At 34.8% G+C, this 12505-nt stretch overlaps 1 protein-coding gene across 1 annotated transcript in view; it reads right to left on the reverse strand.

Moving 5' to 3' along the window:
• LOC149786949 (uncharacterized) overlaps positions 1-12505 on the reverse strand; it is a 129844-nt gene that overhangs the window by 65868 nt on the left and 51471 nt on the right. The window contains exons 12-13 of the mRNA XM_089976001.1: positions 10042-10301; positions 4222-4498 (exon numbers count right to left, since the gene is read on the reverse strand). Coding sequence (XP_089832127.1) covers positions 4222-4498; positions 10042-10301 — 537 coding nt within the window. The remainder of the gene's footprint in view (positions 1-4221; positions 4499-10041; positions 10302-12505) is intronic.

Raw genomic sequence — 12505 nt, forward strand, 5'->3', positions numbered from 1 at the left:
ATTTTATAATAATGGCTGGCAAAAGCTATATAATTAAAATTACTTTTACCATCCACCCCCAGAAAACTAAATTGTATTAGGAGCATTAAAATTCCTGCAAGGATTCTTATAATAATGAAGATGGATGCCATACACGAACACTTCAGAACTTGAGGAGTGAAAGGTTCCAAATCGTCATGTGACCATGGGGGATATTCTTACGTTTCACTGATCTCAAAGTGCAACTGCACCATCGAAGAAGAGCCAATACATGGCATTGAGGTTTATATGGGGGAAGAAGTGTTTTTCATCATCTGTTTATAAGTGTGCTGACTCATGGCCACGTCCCAAACAGAGTTTGTCTATAACTTTAAAATAGACTGTTCATACCCACTTGGTACAAGACAAACATGTGGGATGAGTCATTTGTGCAACATTATGAACACACAGTTCCTCCAGTCTTATATAATTATTATAATCCAACAATTATAATCAAGCTGGCAAAGCAAGTGTTTATTACTTATTCAGTTTCCACAACTGATGCACCAGAAGGGAGGTGGGTGGTGGGAATTAATGTTGTTGTTGTTGTTGTTATAGGGTTTAACGCCATTTTGCAGCACAATATAGGCTATACATGGCGGCCAGCATTAATGGTGGAGGAAAAACCCCAGAAAGAACCACCGCTCTCACATACCCACTTTGGCCGAATCCGAGACTCGAACCGGCGCAGACAGAGGTGAGATGGCAGTGATCCGTGATGGAGACCACTCGACCACTCGGGTCCCCGGTGGAAATTATGATTGAACAATGGGACTTAATGTTCAAGAAGAGGCAAGCAAGGCAATCGAGGCTGATCATGAATTGCTGATATTAAAATTAATTTTCTACAGATTGTGTATGCAATGGAACCCCTCTGGTGGCATAAGTAGTTGGAGTGTCTGCCTTGGATGTGGGAGGCTGTGGGTTCAAACCCCAGCCGAGTCACACCAAAGACTTCTAAAAATGGTTCTAACAGGTGCCTTGCTTGGCGCTTAGGATTAAGAGGTTAGTGTTAGGACTGTTAGGACTGGTGTCAGGATAATGTGACTCGGTGAAACATGATACTACATATCTGTGGCATGATGTTCCAGTGTTTTCCAGTGCTAGGCATAACTGTAAACTGCTACACTGCAGATAGCATAGCGATATGACTGAAGAATTGATAAAGCTATGTTAAAAATCCCAATCATACACACAAGCATGCAATGGAAGAATAGTTCAAAGAACTGTATCAGAGAAACTATAACGTGTTAAACTACACTTTCTTTGTTTTTAATAGTGTAAGTCCTATGAAACATTTCTACCATGTATGATCAGAAGAAACAGTTAAAAATATTTACCTAATGGCTGCTATAGAAGCTATGCCACTGATACTAGTGCCATAACATACACTATTGCACCAAAGCATCTACTGTGATACATTCCCTGCAAGTGTTAATCAAAGTTATTAGTTATTAAGGGGAGTTTAAAATTGGATTTCCAAATGATACATGTGGAAGTTACACCACAGACACTGGAGATGCCTTACATACAATTTTGATAGAGCATGTCCTAAGAATAATCATGACTATTATCACAAATGGCTCAGCCATTCTTGAAAAGTTGAAAAAATATATTTTTATATAACTATCTGGACCAGTGAGATTAATAGTCCAGAAAGCTACCTGGATCAATGAGACTTGTACAAAAAGTTGCATATGAAATTCTCCTTTCATGGGACCATCCACTGAGGAGTAGTGATAACAAGATTTGTGAGAAGGCCAATGAGGTAGCCATAGTGGATTTTCTGGCAAAGATGATTTTTGAGCAACTTATAATTCCTGCCACAAAGTTAGGAAAAGATTTCAGACCTTTTCCAGACCAAAATATAAAAATTTCCAGACTTAACCATGTCACAAGTTTATTGACCTTATGATAGCAACAGGGGATGCATTTTCCAGAATTTTCGGAATAAATAAAAATGGATAGTTTTCTGCATAATTCAAGTGTACCGAGTCTAAACTTGAATGTATCTTCATAATATCTTTCCAGATAAATTCTCAAGAAGCATTGAAACACATGCACCATCCATTTTTAATATTGGTCATGGTCACCTTTTGCAAAATCTTGACTTCATGTTATTTCAAGACGATATCTGCATATTTCTTACATACGGGTATATAGAAATGTAGGGTGACCATTTTTCTTTAAGAATAAATAGACTTTTCCTGTGTTCCAGATACTTCGGAAGCCTTTCTGTACATTTTTATCATGTGACCTCCGCCCATGTTTGTAAGAAATAGTATATTCTTGAATCATTCACATGTTGAAATTATAAGTTTCTCTAAAATATGTTTTATGCATACTTTTTATAAAAAGAATTCAAAATTGAAACCACCTTTATGATACTGTTTCAAGTAAATTCACAACATGCATCCAAACACATCCACCATCCACCATTTTAATATTGGTCTTTTGTCATTATTTGCAAAAGCTTCACCACTTGTTATTTCAAGCTGAAATTTGCATATTACTTGCATATGGTAATACAGAAATATTTTTTGAACATTCAGCTTTAATAACAAATGTACTTCTTCACTGTTTCTGGTACTTCTTAAAGCCTTTCTGTGCCTTGTTTAAGTGACCTCCCACAATCATTTTTTTATAAAATACCGAAATGACAAGTCATACACAAGTTGACATTATATCTTACTCTTAAAACATAGCATAATCATTACAATATTCTTGTACATACATATATTGATCTGAAATGACAATTTAGTAAACAGAAATTGACACTTTTGATTATATTATGATAAGACAGTATTGGTCAAGTTTTATATTTTAAAGTTAATGACAAAAAATAAGCAAACAAAAATAATTCACATTGAATACTCCCACAGTTCTACAAAGTATGTCAGTCACATGGACAAATTCCTCATTCACTCTTTCATACTGTTCAGGTTTTCCCCTAATTTATTATTACAGTAAATCTGCATTTATATGGTGTATATTGTGAATGTTGCAATGTAAAACTTTGGATGTCAATATTTTGTTCTTAATAATTCTGATCAATTTTGAGAAATACCATGCAGTTCATGAAGCAGTATTCAATTGTGAAATCAGAGAGTGTGAGAGAAGGATCTGGCATTGTATTCTGATGAAATATTTATGATTGTTTTATTTGTTAAATAAAATGATATGTACAGATCGAGTGTTTGTTCTTTATAATTTCAATATTCAGAATAGATTGATACTCACAATAAATGCCATGAATTGGTTTTCTTTTCTTCAAAATAATTTAAACTGTATCTCTTTTTGCCTGTACTAAACACGAAAATTTTAAATTAAATAAGCCCACCAGTTCATCTAGATCTCACCTATCATTTGTAAATACAAGTCTGAATCAAACCTCGAAAATAAATTACACAAAAAACTGTACCAAAAAGTTTTAATACATTTAATATAAAAAATGAAAACACATGTGTATCATATGATTCCTTGGTATAAATGTTCTCTTTGTCATAAAATGGGTTTGTGTGTGTTTCTGAACTCAATTTATGCTGTATTATTGCAATTATTTACATTTTTACGGACCCAGGAAGAGTTACTCTTCAGTCTAATGTGTTGAGGTGCCAATATTTGATGACTCACCATGTCTTTAGATGAAATCACAGTATTTCCAAAATAGCTACTAAATCCTAAAGTCTGAGCACAATGTAATGCAAATAATAATAGAAATAAATAAACCAGGTCCTGTCAACTGAATTGAACACAATTATTTGTCACCAAAACGACTAATGTTCATTCAAGGAAAAAATAATTTTCAGTTAAAATTCCTTATATGAAAAACTAAGATGCAGTTTCAGAACCAGAATGAGGGTCAAATAAACATTTTGAAATCACTCTTTGTCAACAAGGTCAAGTACTTTAGCAGCTAGCCAATCAGAAATAAGGTTAGTTTTCTGTAAAAAAAACCAAAAAAAAACAAGACCGGTACTTGTATCTCATCAACATGTTGACTTCTATACATAAACTAAGCAATGTGTTTGTCTATGATGACCAATTCGTAATGTACAAACTCATAAAGAAAGTTAGTATTTAATGTTATTTACTAAATGAACCTACACTCTATAATCATGAAAATTAACACATGTAATATATGTGTGAGTGTACACACATACACACACACTGGCATATATATATGCTTATTAATAAACTTACCTATTGGTTCTAGTGACTCATAATGGTGTTCCCAGATATGTCCAAGGAGAATTGGATCTCCCTGAAAATTATCCTGGCCAACAACCCACGCAATACTGTCATCACTGCCTGAGGAAGGCGAGCTTGTCACAATCATAATATCTCTCTGTAATGTCCTAGCCATTGCAACCACCAATACATGGTCTGCCCATTCACCATTCTTTGCCATTCTTGCACAGTACTCCTCAAAACTCTCATTGTACATGAATTCAGCAAAGTTTATGTTGCCACCAGATACCTGTGTAGTTAAAAAAAGATTTCTTATTCTGATCCATGATATTCATATCAACAGTCTTAACAACTCTAGAAGTTATACCATCCAACAATGATTTGTGTCTGTTATTTTCGTTTAATCTTATCGGTTCATTCCAATCTACTGATGTCCACATTCATAATAAACATAGAAGTTATAACATCCAACATCGACTCGTATCTGGTATTTTCATTAGCCAGATCAAATTCTGATACCCTGTCAGTTGGAAACAAATACCAGGTCAGAGTGACGTCAGGATTAATGTGATATTGTCATTAGTCATTAGTCAGACGTAAACCTGATATCTGGTCAGTTGGAAACAAATTACCAGGTCAGTTGGAAACAAATACCAGGTCAGTGTGATGTCAGGATTAATGTGATGTTGTCATTAGAAGAAAACCTGATACCTGATCAGTTGCATACAAATACCAGGTCAGCATGATGTCAGGATTAATGTAATATTGTCACGAAGTTGCTCAGTATGTCTTCAATATGACTCCACATGAAAATTGTACAAAAATAATGATAAAAGAGAATGTTTGGGACAAGATGTGGAATATCTATTGCATGGTTTTGTGTGCTTGATGTAAACATCTGAGTCAGCAAGTTTCTTATCAACACATTATAATTCCATTTCAATTCTTTCTATGTGAATTTTATATGAAAAAGGAATACTGTGGTATGTTTTATTTATGTGGATCTCAATTTTGATGGTTTTGTAAAGTAACACATTTTGAGGGAACTTAAATTCATGGTTTTGCCTCCAAGAACTTAAATTTCGTGATTTTGCCTATTAAAGTTTGCATGTTTATAGGCAATTAATTTTTTGAATTAACCTCTAAAAATTCCCCCCAAAAGAGTACAAAGAATAAAACTATGTTGACAAGAAACAGTGGTTGTTTCAATGATTAAAACAAAACTACCACAATATGAACACCTGTCACGATCAATCCCTCATATTCAAAATCAAAGGGAGACAATGCAGCAACACGTTAATCAGTTAGTAAAGCACCTGTGCATGGTCTCTTATTTTAAACCACCGTATATAAAGGTGCAACATCAATTAATTTCTGATGACCATGGCATTATCACATCGGTTCAAGAGTGGTAAAATTCAACACAAATTCCAGTTTGCATGGATGTCATCATCCCATATCTGAACCAAACACAAGACCATCTGACCCTTGCACCATAGAGTTAGAACATCTGATATATTCTAAGCTCATGATTAGACCTGACTGTATGTGGCTCTAAGAATGTTGAACTTGTTTTTTTCTTTTCTTCAGCGACTATAGAATTATTTACATAACAAACGTGTGAATTAGGAGATTTTGAATCATATGTTCAGTCTTATACATGTAGCATTTATTATTCTTCTACTAATAACATTCATTCTTATTTCTTTCATTTTCGTTAATACTAGTGTTAGAATACCTTGCGATTTTCTTGATTGCCTCTATTTTTACTTATGCCATCACATCCTGATTTAAGGAATACAATACAGATCTCTCCGCAGCCAGAAACTGGTGGTCAGGTGCTTCTTTACCATGTGTGGCTAATTTTTAGCTGTGTCTTTAATTTCATAGCATGGGAAGTCTGCTTATTCTAAAAAGATTTTCCCTTGCAGAAAACATGAAGACATGTTTGTTTTTGGAGTTTTAGTGCAACAAATATGTATATAAAGCATATGAAGCTCAATTGCATAATGGTAAATATTTGTGAATTTCATTCTTTGATACAAAAGAAAAATCAGTACTCCAATCAAGCTTTCATGCTTTTCAAATTAAGAAAAATTCATCATTGTCTGCACCCATCTGGTCAAGTATCCTACTAGTTCAGCATCAAAAGGAAACAGCAAACATAGGGAATGAAGTCTGAATGCACGCACACACGTGTATATATATATATGTGTGTGTGTGTGTGTGTGTTTGTGTCAGACCTGCAAACCCTGACAAGATCATATCAGTAGTGCACTTGCTTTTATTCTGTCTGAAAGTTTTACCAGTTGTCAGTAAAGTATAGCAAAATATCATAAACTTCTAAAAGTTTAAAAGTATGGTATTCGAATCCTGTAGTGACAGTAAACATTATGTTCAACTGAAAAGTATGTAAAGTACACACACACCTTGTTTACTACCGGTACAGCTGCACAAACTTCAGTTCCATACCCTATGCAGCTCAATGACTTGTTGCTATCTCTCAACTCAATGCAATCATATCTCCCTTCAAGAGACACTCAAATTGACACATGATGTCCAATAAACAAAACTATGTCCCTTGCTGCTTTTCTTCACAAGAATCTCAATATTCCTTTTTATACTTCTGTGCTTATTAACACTTTTTAAGAGGCTTATTTTCCCCTTGTCTTCAGGACACATGGTAATAATTATATGGAAAAATGGGAATCAGCCTGGAAATGGGTGAACATAAAATAGAGTATATATGGGGTTGGCTGTCCAGGATTGGTTACCAGTAATAATTTAAATTTTAGGAAAAAGAATCGCTTGAGAGTGTAACCTATTTGTAAGTGAAAAGAAAAAAAACTAGAGACAGTTTTACTGATGGAATTTCAGTCCTTTAACAGTCTTGAGTTTGGAACACTCATTACCAAAATTAGCACCAGACTCTTTGGTACAGAACTGAATCAGAAAGCACATGTTTCAAACACATACAGGTCCAGTTATTGAATTTCTAATATCATAGTGTTTGCATAGGTTTACTAAGGGAACTGAATTAGTACTGTGAGTCCTTCAACATGCATCACTTGCTGGACGCCATTTTTAAAATAATCAATAATCAACAGTTTGATCATGCAGATGCTTTGCATGAAAAGTATATGCAGCTTAGAGCGTCTGAGGTACTGTTGTATACTTAGTCTGGTTCTCTGACTAATTCCACTAATTTGACTAATCTGGATCCATATCAAACACAGATGAACCAATTATCTTTCAGAGGTCTCAGAAATGCTTAATCACGCATATCTGGATGCCAAATTTTTTTATATCTGGAACGTAGAAAATCACTGAGGTGGGAGTCCTCCATATGCATGTAATAGGTGTGCGGCAAATTTCAAAGATTTGCCAGTCCTGCTTCAGCCACCTGCTTTGTGGGAAAATGTGTTGATCAATTAGCTGTGTTGATATTTACAATGACAGAATTCAGTGACTGAAAGACCCCTTGATGTACATACATATTCCCACATATAACGGTGCACCATCAATTAATTTCTGATGAGCATGGCATTATCACATCGGTTCAAGAATGGTAAAACTCAACTTAAATTCCAGTTTGCATGGATGTCATCATTTCATATCTGAACCAAATGCACGACCATCTGTCCCTTGCACCATAGAGTTAGAACATCTGATATATTCTGAGCTCATGATAAGACCTGACTGTATGTAGCTCTAAGAATGTTGAACTTGTTTTTCTTGTTCAGTGACTTTAGAATTATTTACATAACAAACATGTCTGAATTAAGAGATTTTGAATCACATGTTCAGTCTTAAACAAACAGCATTTATTATTCTTATACTAATAACATGTATTCTTTTGTTTTCCATTTTTGGTAACACTAGTGTTAGAATACCTTGCAGTTTTCTTCTTTGCCTATATTTTTACTTATGCCTTCACATCCTGATTTAAGGATCTCTAGGAATCAAACGCAGCCAGAAATTGGTGGGCAGGTGCTTCTTTACCATGTGTGGCTAATTTTTATCAGTGTCATTAATTTCATAGCACAGGATATCTGCTTAATCCAGAAAGATTTTCCTTTGAAGAAGACAAGAAGACAATTTGGTTTTGGAGTTTTAGTACAACAAATATATAAAGCATATGAAGCTCATAGTGTAATGATAAAGATTTGTGTAATGATAAAGATTTGTGAATTTCATTCTTTGGTACAAAAAGATCAAAACTCCAATCAAGCTTTCATGCTTTTCAAATTAAGAAAAATTCAACATTGACTGCACCCATCTGGTCAAGTATCCTACTAGTTCAGTATCAAAAAGAAACAGCAGACATAGGGAATGAAGTCCGAACACACACATGTATATATGTATATGAGTGTGTGTGTGTGTTTTGTCTGACTGCCAACCCTGACAAGATCGTCTTAGTAAGGCAGCTGGGGTTTTTTGTCTAAAAGTTTTACCAGTTTTCAATACGGTGTAGCAAAATATCATAAACTTCTAAAAGCTTAAAAGTATGGTATTCAAAAACCAGTAGTGACAGTAAACATTATGTTCAACTGAAAAGTATGTAAAGTACACGTAAACCTTATTTACCACTAGTACAGCTGTACAAACTTCAGTTCCACACCTTATGCAGCTCAATGGCTTGTTTCTATCTCTCAACTTGATGTAATTCTTGGAATGTTCTTTTTCTCCATTTCACATGACGACCGCAATCATATCTCCCTTCAAGAGACATACTCAAATTGACACATGATGTCCAATAAACGAAACTATGTCCCTTGCTGCTTTCTTCATAAGAATCTCAATATTCCTTTTTATACTTCTGTGCTTATTAACACTTTTTAAGAGGCTTATTTTCCCCTCGTCTTCAGGACACATGGTAATAATTATATGGAAAATGGGAATCAGCCTGGAAATGGGTGAACATAAAATAGAGTATATATGGTTTTGGCTGTCCAGGATTGGTAAATAATGTAAGATATGTTGTAGGAAAAAGAATCTTTTGAAAGCTTAACCTAGTTGTAAGTGAGAAGAAAAAAAAAACAGAGACAGGTTTATTGATGGAATTTCAGTCCTTTAACAGTCTTGAGTTTGGAACACTCATTACATGTACTAAAATTAGCACCTGACTCTTTGGTGCGGAATTGAAAGCACATGTTTCAAACACATGCAGGTCCAGAAAATGCTGAGGCTCATATCCTTGCCTCTACACTGAAGCTGACATCCAGGTTTCTTCTATACTGATAAATATAGGTTTGATCATGAGCACTCAGAAATATTAAGTTATTGAATTTTTAATATGGTGTTTGAATAGGTTTACTAAGGGAACTGAATTAGTACCACGAGTCCTTCAACATTCGTCACTTGCTGGACACCATTTTTAAAATAGTCTATAATCAACAGTTTGATCATGTAGATGCTTTGTATGAAAAGTATATGCAGTTTATAGCATATGAGGTACGGTTGTATAGTTAGTCTGGTTCCCTGACTAATTCCACTAACTCCACTAATCTGGATCCATATCAAATACAGATGAACCAATTATGCTTATTTTTCAGCAACAACCAGTTTTCCATTGTTTCTGCTTTTCTTACATAAGTCCGTATTTAAGGGCCATTTTAGGAACACTTACAGCAAAATCGTTAGGGTATATATATATATATATATATATATATATATATATATATATATATATATATATATATATATGTCCTTATACCTAGTTATATTTTCTAATTTAATTTAGATACTAATTTACATACGGAAATGATTTTTAGAAAATAATGACTTTCATATTCCAGCTTCATGGTATGGGCAGTATAGAATCGTTCTTACCTGCAGTACTCGATTAGCTTTCAAGAAGGCAACAGCGTTCTGGCGTAATTGTTGTGAAGATATTTGTACTGGACAGTTTAGTCGCTGAAGCTGACTGGACACAGCCTCAAAGAAGCAGTTCCCATTACCAGGAGTTTCTCCATGAAACTGCAGACCCATAGTTTGACAGTTTCTTTCCAAAGTAGATCGGCTAGAAAGGGCACCTTGTGTCGATTTGTGTAGAACCTGGTACAACAATTTAGGATCAGCACAAGTTACTCCTGCAAACAAAAGATGCTTACATTCTTACTGCTGACTATAAATAAATCCATACACAGACTCAAACATCTTTGCATGTTTTCTAAACTTTACTAATTGATTGGGTAACTATGTCCATGCAGTAATTAACATCTAGCCAAATTATGTTAGTCTAAAACTGGATATATGTCTTACTGTACTAATTTAACAGCATATCAAAAGCAGTGAAGCAAACTACCAACCCCAGTCAGCAGTTAACATTTAACGTATGAAGCAACTAACTCAGGTGTAGTAGTGAGAACAAGATTTTCAAAATGTCCATCAGTTCAGCCCTTCTTTCATTTAGGGACAACTAGACATCATAAAAAGTGTTTCAGTAAAATTCCTAAGTTAAGACCATTGTCCTTTATGCAGGTGACTTAACATTTTAAATATGGGTGCTATTGTAACCATATTTTTAAAATGGCCACCATACTGTCTGAAAACTCCACCACTTTCATTTACAACCAGCTAGACATCCTAAGACCTTTTCTAAGTTAAACCCCAATATTGGTATGACTGTTATTTTAGGAGCGTGAACAAAAAGAAAGTTAACAAAAAATAACTACTGTGGTAGCCATTATGGATGTCCAAGTAGCTCAATCATTTTCACAGGGCCCCAAGTGGCCAATTGGTCAAAAGCGCTCACCATTACAGATCGCTGCCATCTTACCTCTGTCTGCGTGGGTTCGAGTCTCAGATTCGGCCAATATGGGTATGTGAGAAAACTGTCCAGTAGCTTCTCAGGGCTCGGTGGTTATTTCCAGGGTTTTCCCGGGTTCTTCCTCCACCATTTATACTGGCCACCATGTATAGTCTATCTTGTGCTGAAAAAGGCATTAAACCCTATAACAATATAACAACCATCATTTTCACTGAAAACTCACTAGGCCATGCATGCACAGGGTACAGGCAATATAAGCGATGTTTTTAAAGCCACACCATATGATGTAAATTAAAAGGTAACATCACTTCATGCCCGCAGGCCATATTTTGCCCACCCTGAACCAGACAATAGCATGAATGTATCTGTACAACTTGGATACAATCCATTCAGTAGTTTAAGAGTAGTAATAACAAACTTGTTCTAATACAAAATGGAACCTGGATTAAAAACCAATGCATAATCTTTTCTGGTTGATGACAAATGGAGCTAAAAATAAAGGCCCTCAAATACCAAAAAAAAATCCTATAGAGGAATGGTTAATATGATGCTCAACATGAATTTAAAACCCAATACAACTGTCGAGGCTTACAACAACATCTGTGTGATCTGTGAATTGTGAGCTCCTTGTTTCTTTGGTTTATTTCATATGAGAGAAGTTAGAAAATACAAACACATAGACATGCATAGAAAATAACTATATTTTTTTTTTAAAAATCAGTTTGTAACAATTTATTGGCATGGTAAATGAACAAGAATAGGTAAAGCAATAATGTGACCTGATTTTTAAGTGTTACCAATTACAATTCATAATCCCGATACTTAAGACAATTCTGCATAATCCATATACAGGTCAATTCAGTAAAATTTGTTGTCTTATAGGTTGTAAAATAGGGTATTTTGAATCAATCACTAGTGAGCCTTTTGCACACTTTGCTAGTTTCCTCATCAACCAAAATAGGTATGTCCTGAGTAGATATTTTTATTATAGACAGGAAACTTATATCTTTTTATAAATGCTACTGCCTGACTATACAATGACCGAGTCAAAGTCTGATATTTCATGTAATGGGATTCTACGTAATGTATGGTCACAAATTATGATTAAAACATAAAAATTGTTCTCCAGTTTCTAATTTATAAACAAAGACTAAAAAAGTAGTGATCTACTGGTTATACTGCAGGATTTGCAACTCAACTGGTTATACTGCAGGGTTTGTAACTCAACTGGTTATACTGCAGGGTTTGAACCTCAACTGGTTATACTACAGGGTTTGAACCTCAACTGGTTATACTGCATGGTTTGAAACTCAACTGGTTATACTGCAGGGTTTGAAACTCAACTGGTTATACTACAGGGTTTGAACCTCAACTGGTTATACTACAGGGTTTGAACCTCAACTGGTTATACTACAGGGTTTGAACCTCAACTGGTTATACTAAAGGGTTTTGAACCTCAACTGGTTATACTGCAGGGTTTGAACCTCAACTGGTTATACTACAGGGTTTGAACCTCAACTGGTT

The sequence above is a fragment of the Sinohyriopsis cumingii genome, chromosome 12 (genome assembly GCF_028554795.1).
Source record: "Sinohyriopsis cumingii isolate HCF-2022 chromosome 12, ASM2855479v2, whole genome shotgun sequence".
Lineage (NCBI taxonomy): Eukaryota > Metazoa > Mollusca > Bivalvia > Unionida > Unionidae > Sinohyriopsis > Sinohyriopsis cumingii.